We start from the raw sequence: 20352 nt of genomic DNA on the forward strand, positions 1-20352 counted from the left end.
GGCGCGTCAGCGTTTTAGATGGGGAAAAAGCCGGAAGCAAAAAAAAAGGCCGAAGCCGGAAGGGGCAGGTGGCGAGGGGGGCAGGTGGCGGAGGCTCACTCGAGGGGGGCGGTGTTGGATTCGCGCGCGCGCCACTTTCTGCTTGTTGACGATGTTCATCAGCTTGATGGCGTCTGCGCCCTTCACGTACACCACCGGCCTCTTGAGCGGGTCTTCTGAGCCCTGGTTCAGCTAAGCAAGGAGAGAAGGTGCTGCTTAGAAGACGTAATTACTTTCAAGAAGCCGGAGAGAGAAAGAAAAGCTGGAGGAAAAGAACATGAAATTCCCTTTCGAAAATCCCCAAACACCAGCATCATAGGCTGGGGGCTCCCAGGCAGATGAAGCTGAGGATGCCCCCCGTTTTAGGATGAGGGGTATTTGACAATGCCTCCCAGCCCCCTGGCTCTTAACCCCTCTTGACACACTCGCTTTGGAGGACAACGCGCAAACATGGGTCACTAATGAGGGCAGACAAGTGCAAGGGCCCCGAAGACCCAGCTGATATGACTGTGAGAAGCCAGGCTAAGGAAGGGAGGTGCTTCTCTCGGGGGCCCTGCAGCCTTGGCCTGGCCCCAGGAGCTTACCTGGTCAATAGCTTCTGGGTTTTCGGACACATCGAAGATGACTGCGGTGGCTCCCCGCTGCACGGCTCGCTTGGCCTGGGAGAGTGAGAAAGAGCATGTAGGGACGTTCCCACAAAGCTGGCCTTGGAAATTTGACCTGTATTCGAATGCAGAATCTGATGGTCACAAACTTATGTGACTGGGAGAGTTACTAACTTTCCTAAGCCTCAACTTAAGCGAAAGTCGCTCAGTCGCGTGCCACTCTTGGCGACCCCATGGGCTACACAGTCCATGGAATTCTCCAGGCCAGAATACTGGAGTGGGTAGCCTTTCCCTTTCCTTCCCCAGTGGATCTTCCCGACCCAGGAATCAAACTGGGGTCTCCTGCCTTGCAGCGGATTCTTTACCAACTGAGCTATCAGGGAAGCCCAAGCCTCAACTTGCCTGTTTTTTTCTTTTTTTAAAGGAGGGGGTGGGGAGTGGGATGGGGGTGGACATGGGTAGGCAACAGTGCCTTGTTCAGTTGAACCTGAGAACTAGATGAGATAGAAATGGTGAAAATAAATAACTAGGTACTCAATTAACCTCTGTCTCCCTCTTCAGCCTAAGCCTTAACATCAGACTACAAACTGACAACCTGCCCCGTCAGCATAAAGGTATTGGTTTCAGTAATTTCTGCTATGAACGCAGGGCCACTGGCAATAAAAGCACATGCCTTTGGTCCTTCTCTTGTGGTGCCCTTCTCCCCATGTCGTCCAGCCCTGCAGTTAGAAGAGCCTGTGACTATGTCCAAAGGAATCTCAAAATGGTCCGTTTTAATAACGGACATGAGCTGAAGACCTTTGGAGATGCTGTCGGGTGGGGGGAAAGGCTAGGAGAAATAATTGTAAATGGGGATTTGGAGCTGTTGGCTGCCAAACCTGGCCACACATCAAAAACCACTTGGGGAAGTTTGTAAAGCAGATTTCCTGGCTCAGACCACAGAGCCTGATTCAGCAGGGCTGGAGTGAGGCCCAGGAAACTGAGTTCCGAAAGTTTTCTGAGGATTCAACCATTTGGGGAACTACTGATCAGAGATGAAATGTTTTAGGAACAAATGAGAAGTGGTGGAATTCTTTTTGGGGGGTGGAAAGGATTCCCTTCCATCCTGGTGAACCTTCTAGTTTCATGTCCAGCTAAGAGAACAACAGGGTAAAGCTGAGGAAGAATCAGACACAATCCTTGCTTTTAAGAACCTGAATCTTGTTTGGAAAGCAAGACTCCTCTAAAGGTGAGGGGTGGGGGAGGGGACCAAAATGAAAACCCAGCCTTCTGTAAGATGGACAAACGATGGCCAGTACTCAGAGGTCAAGAAAGCCTCTATGGGCCAGACTGCTTGAGAAAGAACGAAAGCTAAATTCCTTCCATAGAAATAACCACTACATGGATACAGCATGGGAAAGCAACACTGAGCCTTAGACTGCAATGTGGCTAGGGCAATGCTCCATCAGCCCACCAGAGGGCAGTCTTGCCCCACAGCTGCTACAATAAGCCTGCTCCCTGTACTTGGTACAAGCAGGACAGTGAACTCTGCGGGATACAGCGAAGCCCTCCGCAATTTAACAAGCTCAGGCACCTGAGTGCTGTCCTTGTTCTGCTGAGGACCCCTTCCCGTTGGACTGAGATTCGCTGTACTTGGTCTGCTCTGCCGCTTGCCGGTCCCACCCTGGTTCCCCGCTGGGTGCGCCCCAATCAGGAGGAGCTCCTGGGTGCTGTCCCTGGCTCTTCCAGACAAGCTGCCGATGCGGGGTGGGTCACTAAGTCTCTTTCAGTCCCCAGCCTCAGGTTCCCCACCAGTAAAAGGGGGACAGAGCCTGTGTCATGAGGACTAGTCTCGGCCACTTGTAGAGGCAACGGGCTGTCCAGAGTGCTGCAGAAAGAGCTGCGATGGCTGTCACTGCCTCCAGCAAGAGAGGATGTGATGTCCCTGTGAGAAAGTTTGGAGCCAGATGGTGTCACTTTCCTCCAGAAAGCTGTTTAGGGGCACAGACCCCTTTGCCTGAGGTCAGCAGGTCCTCAGGGGCCCCAGTAAATGGGTGCCAGTCTTCTGCTCAGGGGGTGTGTGAGTCACTCAATTGTGTCCACCTCTTTGCGAACCCATGGACTGTAGCTCCCCAGGCTCCTCTGTCCATGGAATTCTCCAGGCAAGAATACTGGAGTGGGTTGCCATGCCCTTCTCCGGGGGGTCTTCCTGACCCAGGGATCGAACCCAGGTCTCCTGCATGGCAGGCAGATTCTTTAACAAGGAAGATCCTCCAGGCCTTGTTCATAACCTGGCTGCCAGTGAGGAAATAAACAGGATCTCTCGTTCCTTTACTGGCTTTCAGTCCCTGCACATCAGGCAGCACTGGAGGGGACTGGGCATGCAGCTTTGTCTTGCTTGGGAGCCTCAGTGGAAGGCAGACCAGTCTCCTGGTTTCTCTCATGAAAACAGCAGGTCAAGAACATGGAGCTTAAATCCTGTTTATAGCTCAACTGCAGACACAACCAGGTTAATACACCGGGTCCAGGGCACCGATATTTTGTTTGAGAAGACAATCATTCTCACAGTGGCTTACTTTAAAAATTAGGTTTGATGTAAGCTGCTGTTGAAGTAAGGCTGTATTTCCCGCACACAGGACTGGACACGAGGCGGGTCAGGATTACGTTCAGAACTCACTTGTCAGGAGCAGGCTTGGGATTAAGAATGTTGTTGTTGTTGGGTCTGACTCTTTGTGACCCCATGGACTGTAGCCCACCAGGCTCCTCTGTCCATGGGATTCCCCAGGCAACAGTACTGGAGTGGGTTGCCATTTCCTCCCCCAGGGATTGAACATGTTTCTCCTGCTTTGCAGGCCAATTCTTTACCACTGAGCCACCTGAAAAGCCTGGGTTTAAAAATAGGCCATGAATGATCTACACTTTGAAAATGACACATTGATCATACTATTCCCAAAGCAAATGAAAAAACGTATTTGGTCACACAGTTCCCCCTCACCCCCACATTTTCAGTTTGAAAATGGATGTGGTGTCCTTGAACGCGTGTTCATGTGTTAGATTTTTCACCTCTTCTGTAGTCAAACTTGGGCCGGAGAGTTATTTCAAAGCCTCATCTTTATAAAGTCACACACCCAAATGTCCAAATTTCTCAAAACGAGGCTGTTTCAATGGATGTCTAGGGAAGATGCCTTCTGGTGGATGCTGCTAGACAGTCATTGTAGCTGAGCTTAGCTGGAGAGGGCAGTTACCCCTGATCTGTGCACAGACTAGATTAAGAAGAAGAGCTTGAGAAGGGCGTGGGCAGCAGAAAGCAGGTGGGAGGACCAGGCCAGGCCTCCCAGAAGCAGCCGAAGGCCTCTGCCCACCCTTCCCCGCGCCCCACTCACACGGGCATGTTCCCACCCTCCATCACTGCGGCTGCTTCCACCAGGCCGGCACAGGTCGGCCCCAGCCAGCAGGTGACCACAAGCCCCATAGCAGGATGTGGACTAAAAGGCTGTCACGGTTCCTTATTTACCTTTCCAGGCCTGCTAGACCCGAGGCGACAACGTCCACAGCCACTGAGACATGTCACAAAAGCGCCAACATCTGCAGACTTACGTCTTGCAGAGTACAAAACGTCAAGCTCTAGAAGACAGGATCGTACGTGACTGGCACTTACTGCAATGCAAGACCCCTGTGGTTCTTCAGTAAACACTTATTCTGAATGAGAGCAAGTTTGCCTGGGACTGTGCTCCAGGGTTCCTGCTCCCTGAACGTGGACTGTCGTCTTCCCCCAAGGAAGTGCTTCTATCGATGTGTTTGAGTCTTGAATTTCCGGATGCATACTGTGCATTCTGCTAATAGTCCCACTGCCACCTTATGGGCGAAGAGACCCACAGCCTAGAGTCTGCTTGGGTTTCGATTAAATTCAGGAATTCCAACCAGGGATGGACCTGGCACTGACCCAGAGTGTGCAGTTACACCCAGACTGGGTTTGGGGCCTGGTCCTACACCACATAGGGGCTTCCCAGGTGGCTCAGTGGTAAAGAATCCGCCTGCCAATGCAGGAGCCACCGGAGATGTGTATTTGATCCCTGGATCAGGACGATCCCCTGGAGGAGGGCAGGGCAACCCACTCCTGTGTTCTTGCCTGGGACCATCCCATGGACAGAGGAGCCTGGTGGGCTACAGTCCATGGGGTAGAAGAGTTAGACATGACTGAGCGCGCACACAGACTCCCACCCCGTAGCTCCCCTGCAGAGCCCCTGGGAACAGACCGCTTCCCTGTTTCTTCATCAAGATCTGGATGTGGCATCCCCAGTGCTTAAACGTTATTGTAGGAAAACTTTCGGTGGAATACAACCTGAATCGGAAATAACCCAAAAGATGGCCCACGATCTCTCCTTTGGCCCTCACGCCTGACCAGAGCATAAGCCAGGAAGCTGGACTGTTAGCACTGATACAAAGACTTGTATCTTCAACCTCTTACAGGAAGTTCTGATATATGGGGGCTTCAAGCAGACTTTTTCTTTATTTGCCTCTATTGAATATAAGTCTGTGTTCTGGGTTTGGTTTTTTTTTTTTTTTGCACTTATCATAATCTTCCAACAAGTCATTTAAAATTTTTTGTTAATATCTTTAAGGCTGTGATAGATCCCTTCAGATACCCCGCTCACTCATATCTTTTTGATATTTGGGCTATTTCAGTTTTTTTATTCTTACAGTTAATGCCATGTTGAATGAATCTTGGCTTACACTTCCAATTCTCCTAGGATGGAGGCCCAGGGCCAAAGAAAATGAAGATTATTAAGAATCTTTATACAATCCACATAAGATTTTAATGCTCCTCTTTATAAACCCACTCAACTCTTAATTTATCTGCATCAAGGACAAGATAGGATGACAAGGACAATAAAAGACAAATTTGGGTCAACAGATTTAACTTCTGGATAAAGTCGCACATTGGGGAGCTGGCTAGGAAGGAGGCTGGCAGTCTGAGAGTAACCCTCCAGGAGATACTTCACACGTGTAAAGACCTCCAGAGTGAACTATAATCTTACCTAGCCTATTGATGTTCAAGGTCAAGTTCATGTGCAAAGCCTCCCACGTAAGACTGGTAAATGCTTCTCTTTAGTCAGAAGCAGCTCTTACCCCTGAGCTCTTACTCCTGGTTCTAATCTATAAAGATTTCTCCTCTGCCACTTATCACTTTCTATGATGCATTTTCCCCTGCAAAGGTGACCATCTTTAGTATTTTTGCAATTAATAAAAGTGACATGCTTGACATGAAAATTCAAACATAACTCAGAAGTTGAAAGCAAAAAATAACCGACTTAGTGCCTCCTCAAATCCCAGCTTTATAACATAACAAGTGTGGTTTATATCCTTCCATGTATGTTTTTTTAAAATTCATGTATCAGCAGGCATAAAATGCGTATGTATATACACACTCACATATGAAAATACACTTAAAAATAAATTGGATGTATATGTTTTAGAATCTGTTCTCAACTGTTTTCCCCCTTATCTCAACAATTTACTCAACAACCTTATATGCAGTGATGCAGAAAAGCGTTTTTCTTCTTACCAGCTACATATAGTCTTCCATCACACGGTGGACTGCCTCTCTGACAGGCATTTAGGGGCTCTCTGCCTTTTCTCCATCAGGATCAGTGCTCTATGTACAGTCTTGTACTCACATTCTGGTGGTATCCACTCCTTACATCACTACACGTGGTCCTGCGGAGTCAGACTGCGCTAACATCTCACATGTAATTGTCTTGGCTGGCTGCTAGGCTCACCTGCCCTGGGGTCTGTGGAGCCAGGACGTACATCTGACCCGTGTCGGTGCCCGGAAAAGCCTAATAGAGCAGACTGCCCTGGGCGGGCGCAGCCCATACTCGACAAATTCACATAGTAGGCAGCGGCAGAGTTTAATTCTCTTTGTGGTGCCATTTATGACTTTATTCGTTCGATGGTAGTAATTAACCAGTTACTGTGGGTGCTAGGCCGGGAGGATGAACACGGTGAGCAGGACGGTGGCTGCCCCGTCCTCACGGAGCGTCCGTTTCACCAGCAGTGTTGGGGCGGGCCTCGCTGAAGAGCCTTGGGGGAGTTGTAACGAAAGGTCTGAGTGTTCTGTTCCGAGGGCCAATGAGTTAGAAATGACCCGCCTGGAGCCACCGATCCCACGTTCCTATAGTAGGTCTCAGGGGATGAGACACTGTCCTGGTCAGCGTCCTTTGAGAAATATCGCATGTGCTAAGGCTCTCAGCTACCTGGCAGCCCTAGAGTTTTCGACACAGGACCCTTTCTGCAGCAACTTCTGCCCATACCTTTCCTTCCACAGGAGAAGCTTTGGGACCCAAGGCTCTGTGCAAACGGCTGGCTCAGGTGACAGGAGCCTCACTGCCTAACTACTCCCTGGCTCTTAACGCATGGTCGGAGGGGGAGGGATGGGCCAGAATCTACATTTTGACCTGGAAGACAATGTCTAAAGGAGGTGGTCCCTGGTGTGAAAACACTCAATTAACAGTTGACCCCCAAATAATGTGGGGGTTAGGGCGCTGACCCTCTGCACAACCGAAGGGAAATCGCCATGGAACTTCAAGTCACCCTCTGTATACTTGGCTCCTCAATCTCCAAGGTTCCTCCATGTCCATGGTTCTGTGTTCGCAGATTCAAGCCCCTGGGTTATGCAGCATTGTAGTATTGAGCACTGAAAACACCCATGTCTAAGTGGACCCATGTTTCACACCTGTGTTGCTCGAGGGTCAGCTGTATACAGTGCAATGTGACAACTACTTAAGAAGGCCAAATGTGTGCCAGGCACCCCAGGAAGGATCCAAGCCAGGACCTTCTAGAGGCGTCTGTCTCCACACACCTGCTGTTGTCCTGGGAGGGGGAAGAGATCTCGGTTGGCAAGCAGCAGGGTAAGGGCACTGAGGTCTCCCCCTTTCTTACTCGAGTGTTCACGTACAGCCCTCCTCCAGCATACACAGCAGTATGACCCACAGTGGCAGAAACCACGGTCGTGGGGAATCCAAGATGGCACCAGAGGCCCAGGGCTTAGTGCCCACGACCTGGCAGCAGCTTCCTGCTTCAGCGGGTCCCCGGGTTCCTTCTGCAGCTGTTCCTGGGGCAGAGCTCACTGTTCCAGCTCAGGCTAATAGAGGTGCATGCGCCTACCCTTCACGTGGTCCTGGCCTTCCTATGGCCAGGGCTCTCTCTGGAGAAAGGTGCCCCACGAGCGCCGTCCAGGGGCCAGGCTGAACCACACCCCTTTGCCCTCACCCCGATGCTCAGCCGCTCACCAAGTTTTGCTGATTCCATCTTCCACATCCATTCATTGTTTTCCCAGCCCCATTACTGCCATCCCGTACCGGACACTAGAGTTCTCACGTGAGTCACAACCACCACCCCCCTGGGGGCTCCGTAGCCCACCCCACCTTCCCCCACCGCCCCCCACCCCCCACAGGGTCTCCATGCAGCACAAGAGGGCATTCTCTGAATCGCAGACCTGCCCTGCCCCAGTCTCCTGAATGACTCTGTGATGCTCTTAGAGTAAGACGTGAGCTCTGTTTAAAATGGGTAACCACCAAGGTCCTACAGTACACCCAGGGAACTCTGTTCAACGTCACGCAGCAGTCTGGCTGGGAAGGGGGTTTGGGGAGAATGGATACGCGTGCATGTTCGGCTGAGCTCCTCTGCCGCCCACCTGGAAGCAGCACGACACTGTTAATCGGCTATCCTCCAAAAAATCAGAATAGGATGTGACTCTGCCGGCTTTCCGCGAACTCAACCCACCAGCCCCGGAGCCTGAGGAGGCGGGGCTTCTACAGCTCCTTGCCTACCCTTGCCCATAGCCAGCCGGGCCTCCTCCAGCTCTCACAGCCGCAGGTGCTCCTCTCGTACCCTGGCCCGCCCGGTCCCACTGGAACAGCTCTTGTGACATCACACTGTCACTGTTTACTTAAAGTGCCTCCCTCACTAGAGGGCAGCCAAGGCCTCAGACTTCTTTCCTGCTCCATTCCCAGAATCCAGCAAAGAGCCTGGCAAGGGTAAAATGGCCTAGAAATGTCTGTTGATTGACCTAAAAAGGATGAGCTTTCGCCCCGGGGGTTAGCATCAAACACGCTGAGCCCTGCTGTTCCAAGTACGGGCTGCGGCTCGCTCCAGGCCACCTGGTCTCCTATTTCCTCTGACTCTTTCCGAGTGGCCGAAGGTTCATTCTCTACCAGATCTTCTCGGAAGTCAGGATCCTCCTCTGGGCAGATGTTGGCGATTTGGTTTCTTATGAGCTGTGGCCGGGTCTTCTGCTGCAGTGCTTGCGTATGGGCCTTCTATTGGTGGTTGGTTCTAACTCAGGAATTATTCTCTCTGGGGAACCTCCACCCCAGTCCCTGAGAGTGGCTCTGCCTCGCTGGGGATCTTTATGGGGTCTCAGGCCTCTTGTGAGCAGGTCTCTGATGTCAGGGCACTCGTTGCATGTGCCCCTTCTACTCCTGGGAGGAACGAAAGCCTCCCTGACAACTCTCAGCAGAGGACAGCTGAGCAAACCACCACCTCCAGGTATATGCACGGGCACAGACGGCAGGAGATGTGCATTTTCACTGTCCTCTCTCGCTTAGGAAAACCTGGCTTTCCTTCCTCCTCGAAGACTGATGGGAGAAACTGGCCTGCATGACACAGAGGGGCAGCGTGTGGACACTGGGCTGGCTGCCCACCCACCCTGCTGTCAAGATCCCAGAACTGGCGGCAGATTCCAAACCCCCAGACTCAAACATGCCCTTGGGCAGAGCCACGCGAGACCAAAGTGCAGGCTTGCAAGGCTCATCCACCTGAGGCCTGAACCTCCAGGCACGGTCCCTGCCAGGAACGCAGGGCCCCCTAACAAGCCCTGCTCAGGCTGCCACTGGGGCAGGGGCCTGTCCACACACAGAGACCACCAGCCAGATGCGGAGACACCCTGCCTGATGCTCACCAGTCTCTCTTGGCTGGTCCCACCCCAGCACAAACAAGCCAGAGCTCCTCAGGTCCCTGTGTGCCCCTCCCTCTGGACACCGCTAAGTGGATTCTAAAGCTGCCCTCCTCACTTTTTCCTTTCCTCCTCCTTCCCTGTGTTCTCGGCTGAGTGACCACCCAGGCACGGGGCTCTTGGGCTTTCTGGTCCGCCGCTGCGCCCTGAAGCATGAGTCACCGCACGACAGGGGACACTCTGCCAGCCGAGGGGGCTTGCAAGGCCCGTCTCACCAAGTGCCCTGTTTTCCTACAGAAACCTTTCATTCCATAGGAAATGAGGTCACACACCGGCGCCCATGGGTAACCGGTGAGAAAAGCCTGGTGCCAAGAAGGGGGCGGGCGTCAGAAGAAGTGGCCAGAAAAAAAAAAAAAAAAAAAAAAAAGACCCTAACACTCTAACCCGGCAGGGAACCACCTGCCGCTCTGCGGGGCGGGGGCGGGGAGTGGGGGGGGGATGGGGTGGGGGTGGGGTTCTGCAGGGGAGGGTTAGGAGGGAAAGGAGGTGGGGAGGGGCACAGAGCTTAGGAAAATACCCTGGTTTCGTTTCCAGTATGTAGGACAGATAGGGTAGTTACTAAACAAAATTTGCAGGGCATGTGTCTGGTTTACTGCCACGACTTGGAGACCCTAATCCACTGCCTAAAGGGAGACCAACGCAAAACAGCTCCAACCCAGTGAGGGGGTGGGTGTAGGGAAGTGGGGGTGTCGGGCGGCCAGGCGGGCTCACCTTCCGGGGGCGGGAGGAGGCGGATGGGGGAGGCGGGTGGGTGGCTCGGCCCGGCCCGCTCCACCGGCTCCTGGCTCCGGGGCTTGGCTGCAGCCCGGCCTGACCTTCCAGGTTTCCCTGGCCGGAGATCAAAGCGCCGAAGCCACAAACACCGCTCAGAACTCCGAGGCCCTCCCCCCACGCCGCGGGGCCGTCTTCGGGGGGGCGGGGGTTGGGGGGGGAGCCGGGCTCCCATCCGGCCTCCTCTGACCCCACCCCGCCGGCCGCGCCCCTCCCGCCCGGAGAAGGTATTTCTCGCCATAATTAAAGTCATTAAGCCCTCCCGGGGCTCGCGTCGGCTGCGGGTTCCGAGCTCCGGAACGAAGGTGATGCATTTTAAGTCCTAGTGAAGATTATGCCGATCTACTTAGGAGACATGTAGCAGCGAGAACTCAGCGGTTAAGTTAGTGGTTAAGGCTGCCTGCGTTTAAATAGTGTTATTTATTCTCAAAATATGTAGCAGCCCAACTTAATTTCTCCTAATTAAAGGAACCGGCAGGAGAAGCTGGGGGCCGCGGCCGTGTGACGGCGCCATCACCAGGTTGGTACCCTTCACGAGCAGAAAACGAACGGAAATGCGTTTCCCTAGATCTTAAACAGAGACATTTAGACCAGTTCCAAGAAACACAACGATCCTCTTTAACACCTTGACGAGGAGCACCCAAACCCGGGAAGCTGTCCACGCCCTCCTGCGCCACCGCGCAGCCGGGTCAAGAGGTGTTGCTGGGTGGGGTGGAGGTGGGGTGGAGGGGGGGGAACCTCCGCAGGTTGGGTTGTTCCTCGGGAGATGGCCGTGCCTGCGACAGAAACTTCTCGAAGGACTTGTTAGCTGCTATGTCGGGTTGATGAGTTTCCAGAAGCCCCACTTGAGGCCAGATCTTATAAAGTCAGCAACTAGAAACTTCAAAAAGGACCACCCCCTTCTCTGCATTCGGCAGCTAACGCTTGTTTAATATAAACAAGTGTTAATTAGGTGGCGGGATGGGGCTTAACAACAACAGTGCCTGCAGAGACTGAAGACCCGACAGGCTCCCTTCCACTAGGAGAGCAAAGGCCGGGCTCCTCGCAGAGAGAACCATCAAGCCTGGCAGACTTGCTTCTCAACCTTGGCAAGTCGTGGGGTGCAGGGCAGCCTGCAGGCCTGGGGCCCTGCCCTGGAGATGCCTATTTCATCTGTTCAGAAGGGAGCCTCCCCCTGCAGGATTTTTCTGAGTTTCTCAGTCAGTTTTAAAATTCAGACAAGGCCGAGGTACCACTGAGTCAGGAGCTGCACGAAGCCTCTGGGGTACCTGTCAGAGGCACATTCCGAGGCCTCTCCTAGTTCAACTGAACTCAGATAGGTCCAGAAGCTAGGTAACTAGCATCCCAGGCAAAACTGCTGATGAGGCAGAGGAATTCCTGAATCAGGTGGCAAAATGAAAACAAAAACAAAAAAACCCTAGGATAGTCTGATTATATGTTTTCTTATTTTTATTAAGAGGAAGGGAATCTGGATGAAAGAATTTCTGCATGCCCCAGGCAGGCTTGCTCTTCCCATCTGTGGGGCTTGGGGGGAAACTAACAAACCTTTAAATAAAATAAATGCTACCATCTATCTTGAGGGCTTCCCAGGTGGCTCAGTGGTAAAGAAATCTGCCTGCCAATGCAGGAGACTTGGTTCGATCCCTGGGCGGAAGACCCCTTGGAGGAGTAAGTGGCAACCCACTCCAGTATTCTTGTCTGGAGAATTCCATGGACAGAGGAGCCTGGTGGGCTACAGTCCATGCATAGAGTTGGATGCACACACGCATACGTATCTTAACATATACACCTTCATAGAGACTTGAAAGGCCAGGTTCTAACTGAAATTTCTCCAACTCCTTGGAGTTCATTGTCGGAATGTTTCGGTATGGAGAAAGCTGACCCCCAGGCCCACCCTGCATTTGGGGCGGGGGTGGGGTGGGGCGAGCTTGTGCACATGCGAGGGGTCACCCCAGCCTCGAGGCCAAAGTCCACCCACCCTCCTTGGGAAGAGGGCTGTGCTGCCAGGGTACCCTGCCCTAGAAGGAAGGTCCTGGAGGAGAGAACTGCAAGGTCCTGGAAGCCAGCACAGGGCCATCTTGGGGGAGATCTGGGATCCCAGAAACAATTTAGAAGGGGGCTTCCTCTTGGATTGTCTTCGAGTGGCCAGAAGCTGTAGAAACTGGGCCTCCCCCACCTGGTCTTGGGACATGACTGCCCCAGAGCATCAGACCTAGAGAAGGAAAGTAACCTGTTATGTAAGGGTGAGGCAATGAGTGCTTTCAGACAGCCCTGAACCTGCACAGCACGTCTGCAGGTGAGGTGGGGCTAGTTCCTGGTTTAGAGCTGGACAGCCAGTGGTTACATGATACAGCCATGGTATCGTGGGGAGCTGAAAATGTGACATCAGCCTCTCTCCATAATCCGAGGCTAGAGAAATACTCATGGTATCCTGCTGCTGCTGCTGCTAAGTCGCTTCAGTCGTGTCCGACTCTGTGCGACCCAGTGGACGGCAGCCCACCAGGCTCTCCCGTCCCTGGGATTCTCCAGGCAAGAACAATGGAGTGGGTTGCCATTTCCTTCTCCAATGCATGAAAGTGAAAAGTGAAAGTGAAGTTGCTCAGTCGTATCAGACTCTTCGCAACCCCATGGACTGCAGCCCACCAGGCTCCTCTGTCCATGGGATTTTCCAGGCGAGAGTACTGGAGTGGGGTACCATTGCCTTCTCTGCATGGTATCCTAGGGGTTTCCAAAAATCAAGCCTGATGGAGATGCATACAGACATGAATGGTAGCCCACTAATAGTTTATGTGTGTGTGCACTCAGTTGTGTCTGACTCTTTGCAAACCCACGGATTGTACCCTGCCAGGCTCCTCTGTCCATGGAATTTCCCAGGCAAGAATAGTGGAGTGGGTTGCCATTGCCTCCTCCAGGGGATCTTCCCAACCCAGGGATCAAACCTGCATCTCTTGTGTCTCCTGTCTTGGTAGGCATGAGCCTTGGGGAAGCCCCACCTACTAACACCTGATGTAAGTATTCTGTTTCCCAACCCCACAGTGAAGTTCCAGGTATCTCTTATCCTAACCCAGCTAGACTCCCCCCTCTTTACAACTCCCTTTACAAATGCCGTGCAGCTCACACAGTTGACATGAAGTGGGGTGGTAGGGTGGAACGTCCTGCTTATGTACAGGTTAGCTGCCTTGAGAGCTCATGACTGTCTCAGTCAGAAGCCGTTCGTTCGGGAGGCAGGTCCACTGCTCTTTAGGAAGTGCAGGCTCACGGATGGTACAGCCTCACTGTGTGGTTCTTAAGCATCTGCCGAGCTTGTTTCACATAGGTCCTCCCCTGTGTACCCTACTGTCGTGATTCCTTGTACCTGTGACTACTTGTATTAGGACTTGAGTGATATTGTTTCATCGTCTCTTAACCTTACACCAAAGTCATTTATAGCAGCAACAGAACCACACCTCTCCCCCAGCCCACCTTGGGCAGAGTTGCCAGGTGCCCCTCAGCTCGGGGAGGGGTTTGATGACACCCCCCAACCACGGTGGCCCTGAGGAAGAACAGTAGCTAGAAGGTGACTTGGGAATGGGTGGCTGACCCAGGTTCTTTTTAGCACTGCTGGTGTTTAAAGAAAAAAAAAACCCGGCTCACCTCCCCAGCTCTGACCGTGAGCACCCGCACGACAGGGATGATGCTAACAGACAAGACGAGAACGCGCCTGGTGTGCGGTAAGCCCTTCAGCGCCCTCTCCATCTCGATGCAGTAGGTATGCGAGGAGTGTCTCCTTGGGGTCCCTGGCCCTCCCCATGACCGCCTGTGTGCAGGCTTCCTCTGCTCTCCAGGTCCCTCCTGCAGGTCCAGTTCCCACACAGAGCAGCAGGCACTCTGCTGGACTCACAGGGACTGTACCTGTGGAAGGTTCTGGAAGTCAGCGTGACTGTGCTGCACACCATGGACACACAGGAACCTCACGGTTTAGGCACAGAACCAGGAGAAGGTGGTCAGTAACACATCTGAATGTTCTGGGAGCCTCTTAAAAACACAGGGTGGGGGCAGGCCCTCCCTGGAGACCGGGGGCCCAGGGCAGGAGGTAGACCCCACCTCTATAGGGCTGAAAGCTCCCTGGATTGATCCTTGGGCACAGCTGAGAGCTGGACTGCCAGACTAAGACCCTGAGGAGGCCAGAGGATGGGGCGGTGGGAATGTGCTTCTCAGCCCTAGCTTACCCATCCCCCTTGTCCACAGCCAACCCCCCAACCCCAGCCCCGGTCCCAGGACAGCCTGATTCCTTTCTCAGTCAGGCTGTTTGGTTTCTAGAAGCCCACTTAGGCTACTGTAACTCAGACCTAAGGAAAGCGCTCAGAAAAATGTGCTTCAAGGCAATAATTGCGCTTCTTTCAATGTCTGGCTGAGGAAATGGTATGTGCCCCACTCCCCCACCAAGCAGGAGGCTCAGAGTCAAAGGTCAAAGGTCTGGGGCGCCGTCACTATCCCAGGCATCCTCCGGCAGGGTACCTGGGACCCCGCAGGCAGCAAATGTGCCAAGGCCCTCATGCAGGGACGGGGGAGGGACTGTGGGCACAGAGCAACCACCTACCCCGTAAGGGGCAACTTTACGGTTCACCGCAGAGGATCTCCCGGGGCCCAGGGGCCTGCATACCTTGACTGGACAGGGCAACAGAATGAGAGTTCAGAGGAGTCTTCTGTGATAATAGGATGATGAAAATTCAAGATGAGAATCTCAAGGATTCCATTTCCAAAGTCCCATTTTTCTTCACAAGACCCATGCTTTCTTGAACAAAATCTTCAAGCACACCCTGAGCCAAGTTAGCCGAGTCACAGAGCTGGAATCCCACCTGCCCACCTCAGATCCACTTCCCTGTGGGAAGTCAGGACAGCGGTGCCGTTGGGAGCCCTTCTGGGGATGGGGACTGGGGGTGTGGAAGGGGACGCTGGCGAGAGCAGCTGAGATAGTGGGGCAAGCTAGAAAACATCATGGGAGTTCGTTCGGCCCAGAAAGGCCATATGCTAGTGTCTAATTCAAAGAACAAGCCTTATAAGCCCATCTCTATAGACCAGCAAGCTGAAGGCCATGTGGAAAGTACACTTGTTTTTCCCCCCAATGCATTCCAGGCCTGGCGCTCAATAAACAGCCACCACAATGGTGGTGGTGATGGAAGGGGAGGGAGACAAGCTGAGCAGGCCTTCCTCAGGCTGAGAACAGACCCGAGCTGGAGGAGAAGGAGGTTCCTGTGCATCCCTACCCGGCATCAGGGTGGCGGCAGCAGTTACTTCCTGGGTCCACGGCCCCATCCTGCCCACCGCCTGGGCTGCAAGGCAGTCGGGGGTGATCACTCGCCTGTGCAGAGCTTGCAGTGTCCTGACTAGAGAGAGGGAGCTGGACCAACAGGGGAAACAAGTGGATTGAGAGCCCAACCATGTGGGACCACCACCTTGAGGGATGCTCCAAACAGGTGCTCCAAAGAGGAGCTGGGATGGGGGGTGGTGTGTGCTGTGGGCTCGAGTGGCTGGGAAGGGCTTTAGCGGCCAAGCTGACCAAATGAAGAGGAAGGGAAGGCTGGCTGGGAGCTGGACACGTGAGGTGCAGGCTGAGGCCGAAGACCTTGCAGACACCATCAAGTCCTATGAAGGGAAGAGGCGATGCTCTGTAACGCGATGGTGATTACACAGCACGGTCCCCCCGAAGCCACCGTGTGAATACTGACTACTACTTTGTTGCTGTTATTCAGTCACTCAGTTGTGCCTGACTCTTTACAACCCCATGGACTGTAGCCCCGCCAGGCTCCTCTGTCCTTGGGATTTCCTAGGCAAGAATACTGGAGTGGGTTGCCATTTCCTCCTCCAGGGTATCTTCCCGACCCAGGGATCCAACCTGCATCTCCTGCACTGGCAGGTGGAGCCTTTCCCAGTGAGCACCAGGGAAGCTTACTGCTGCTGCTGCTGCTAAGTCGCTTCAGTCGTGTCCGACTCTCTGCGACCCCACGGACTGTAGCCTACCAGTCTCCTCTGTCCGTGGGATTTTCCAGGCAAGAGTCCTGGAGTGGGTTGCCATTGCCTCTCCAGCTTGACGAATACTTACCAACTAACTCTCCTTTTCTCTCGGTAGCAGGCCAGGCCCACAGGTTAGTTTCCAACACACAGCGTCCAAGAGCCCCTGTGGTTTACGGACATTTCTGGATCACTAACTGAAATTGCATTTTTTTTCTTGGAGGGGTGCCCTGACCCCTACACAAGGCTCAGTTTGCTTGCTCTGTGCTTACAGGCAAATGTGTAATTCTGACAGTCTTCCCCAGGAGTTATTTACATAACACGTATTTCTCGAGTGCCTACCGTGATGGCCCAGTCATATGCTGGGCAGGCCCCGTCCTAAAGGATTTAATCCCTCTTAGCTTGGGGCTGCAGCAGTCACACTGGGGGCCCTGTATGCGCAGCAAGAAATACCCCTTGAATGAAGGGAAAACGGGAAAGGGGGGAAATAAGGGGAACCAAGGTGCCTGCTGACAGGGCCCACGTGTCTCCATTTTACATCAGACCTCAACTCATCATCCCGTGCAGGGCATACTGCCTCGGAACCCTCGCTCAGCAAATACTAAAACATCTCTTCGGTGTGAACACTCATAGCCGACAACAAATACACAGGCAATTATTGCTTCAAGAAGGCAGATTGATTTTAAAGTGTAGTTTGATGGCCTTTCACTGTGCCAAAAATTGAAGAAAAAAAAAAAAAAAACAGTTAATGACTTTGAAAGTCATTTATAATGAAAGAGACCAAAGGGACTGTGAACCACAGAAAGGTGGGGTTGGGCTGGATCGCTTCCTTTGGTCAATAATGGGTCGATGACTGTGTCATTAAGAAGAGGACTTCTTGCAAAGGAACAGCTTAATCCCAGGAAAAGGAAAGAGTAAAAAGGTTACATTAAGGGAATCAGGGATAATCTCTATCAATTACCCAGAGCCTTTCCTGTTGGGGAAGTCTCAAAAGAAGAACAGGAAAAGAGCTGGGTCACGATCCAGGTGCTTACGCTTTGTTTCCCGATCCGAGGGCTTGGCGGGCTGGCTTGTGGTAGGTAAGCGGAGAGGGCTGAAACTACGAGTGGGGTGGATGGATGTTCAGTCATGCCCCACTCTGCGACCCCATGGGCTCCTCTCATGGGATCCTCCAGGCAGGAACACTGGACCGGGTTGCCATGCTCTCCTCCAGGGGATCTTCCCGACCAGTGACCGGGAACCTTTGTCTCCTACACTGGCAGGCGCTTTCTTTGCCACTGCGCCATCTGGGAAGCCCATGTAACCCACCCACCCCCACCCCTGAAAAACAAGCAGGTGATCGAAGAATATGCCAGGGCTGGTTCAGGAGGCACCCCACCATCAGGCAGGCAGTGGGGGACTGGCTGGCATCCTTTTGAAGCTAAACAAGTCAAACTGCGTTCCCCCGCGGGAGGCTGGCCGTTTGGAAGGACCAGGGAGCCAGATCCAGACGAGAAGGTGAGCCTGCTTCTCCCGGGCGCCAACATGGCCCAGCTGAGAAGCCGCCGCAGTCCTCACACAGAGGGACAAAGGGAGCCTCTGAGGCAACGCTGACCTCCTCGCCTATGGTCCATCTGAATCGATTAAGTGTCTCTCGGTCCTGGAACAGGATTAAAGAGCACCTAGCCCCACGTCCCAGATTTGCAGAGGATGCGGTGACTTCCCGAGGTCAGAGCACGCTGGCAGCGGGGGAGGGCGTTCAACTCACATCCTGTCGGCCCTGCCCCCCACTTCTCTTGTAGCCCATTATGTTGTGTCATGTCTGAGCTTTCCTTTTGGGAGAAAATAAAAACTCAGGGGCGTCCAATGGTAGTTTTCCAAAAATAGCTGAAAGATATATTTAACTGATACCTATGCTTTAGAACATAAGTATTTTGCATATTATCTTAAGCAGTCATTTACTAGAACATTCCTACACTAAGAGGTCTGAAACCAAACATTTAAGGAAAGAGCTGTTAAAAAGAAACCGATCTGTGAAAGGAAGACGGTGAACTGTAATGAACTCGATAGCAGACAGGTGTATGTTAGCCGTAAAAGGAGATGGAGTCTTGAAGTGTCAATTCAAATAATTTCAAGTGAATCGAGTTCATTATTAAAAAAAAAATCCTAAAGTGAGTACTTTTGAAGCAACACAGGGGTCCCCTCATTTCCACCCCATATACTAAATGTGCTTCTACTGGGCATTTGCATAGCTCAAACTTAGAGAGCTGACTGAAGTCCAAGCTTCTCTCAGAGCACCCAGAGCCTGCTCTTCTGACAGCCACACCATCACAAAGCCCAGAGCCCCGTCATGAGAACATGAAGATGGGCTACGTTCAGATTCGACCATGGGCAGGGATGGACCAAGACTCACAAGTACTGGGTTCCCCAAGCCCTGCAGCCCGACTTCAGTTTGAGCCCCCAAGGGAAAGGGTGCCCAGGATCAGGGTCTGACTGACAGTCAGGAGGAGCTTAGGGCTGGGGGGGGTCGCGTTAACTGGTAACAGATGAGGTTATAGATTAACTCATTGCTGGCATTAGTTGGTTAATGTACAATTTGGTAGGTAACTTCAATAGTCCTGGGCCAAGTTCAGAGGGAAAAAAAAAACAGCAGTGTTCCCTTTTCTCCTTTAAAATTTTAAAAGGAATAAACTGCTGATACAATCAACATGGATGAATCTCAAAGTATGCTAATTATGCTGAGTGAAAGAAGTCAGATTAAAGAGTCCATATTATATGATTTTATTCATATGAAGTCAAATTAATCTACAGAGGAGAAAGCAATAATGGTTGTCTGGGGACTGGCAAGGGACAAGAGAGAGGGGGCAAGGAAGGGTTTCAAAGAGGCAAAAGGGAACTTTTTGGAGCGATAGAAAGTCCATATCTTGACTCTGGTCCTAGCTTCACGGATGTGTGTGTGTATGGGGTGGGGGGGGGTGGGGGTGGTAAAAACTTATCAAATTGTACACTTCAAATATGTACTGTCTATTATACATCAATAGAGAACTTAGAAGTGGGGTGGGGAGGAGGGGGGTAGAATCCAGAAACATTCTTTCCCCATTATTGCTCTTAACTGCTTAAAAGCAAAATTTTTAAGACACAGATAGTTTTCATCATGTGAATGCTGTTAGCATTAGCTGATATAGGAAAATTCTAAAGCTGGTTTTAAAATTATCCAGACTGAGCAAGATTAAGACCTCCTTCTGATACATCACACCTCAACATTCTAAAACCAATCCACTCTTGGTGAATCTGGATGAATGGGAAAGCTGGACCGGCAGTCCCGAGCCCCCCGGGACTCCCGGTCAGTAGGCGGGAGAGATGACCATGTGTAGGGGGTGATCAGGACTGGAGGGGATGGGGGGTGGCAGGCGTCCCTGTGCACTTGCTCCAGCTGCCCACAGTCCTGGGAGTCTAGTGGCCTGAGCGATTCTTTAAAAATTGATAAGGCGGGTAAGAATCCACTTGCCAGCTAGGGGACATGAGGTTCCATCCCTCATTGGGGAAGATTTCTTGTGCTGTGGGCAGATAAAGCCCGTGCACAACTACTGAGCCTGCGCCCTGGAGCCTCTGCTCCACAACGTGAAATCCCCGCAGTGAGAAGCCCGAGCACCACAACGAAGCCCCCTGCAACTAGAGAAAACCTGCTCGGAGCAACGAAGACCCAAGCGCAGCCGAAAATAAATTGTTATTTTTTTTAATTCTGGACTCTCTGACTTCCTAAATAGGTGCCCGTGAGTTCACTGTTTCTATCTGACTTGCAGGCTTCCCGCTCGGAGAGAAGTGAGCCAGCGATAGGACTCTATAAGGTTGTTCAGGGGATCAGACAGTTCATGGGTGCGGAGTGCGTGGCATGGTGTGAGCACCCTGAAGGCACCAAGGAATGGCAGCTAGGATCTAGTCTCAAATGAGTCATGGTGCTAGCAAGTGTTG

General features: G+C 52.4%; 1 protein-coding gene across 2 annotated transcripts in view; it reads right to left on the reverse strand.

The window, feature by feature from the left end:
* ZNRF3 (zinc and ring finger 3) overlaps positions 1–20352 on the reverse strand; it is a 145366-nt gene that overhangs the window by 11596 nt on the left and 113418 nt on the right. For both annotated transcript variants that reach the window (XM_025267412.3, XM_006080960.4), the window contains exons 3-4: positions 624–698; positions 100–231 (exon numbers count right to left, since the gene is read on the reverse strand). In XM_025267412.3, coding sequence (XP_025123197.3) covers positions 100–231; positions 624–698 — 207 coding nt within the window. The remainder of the gene's footprint in view (positions 1–99; positions 232–623; positions 699–20352) is intronic.

This window comes from Bubalus bubalis, chromosome 17 (genome assembly GCF_019923935.1).
Source record: "Bubalus bubalis isolate 160015118507 breed Murrah chromosome 17, NDDB_SH_1, whole genome shotgun sequence".
Lineage (NCBI taxonomy): Eukaryota > Metazoa > Chordata > Mammalia > Artiodactyla > Bovidae > Bubalus > Bubalus bubalis.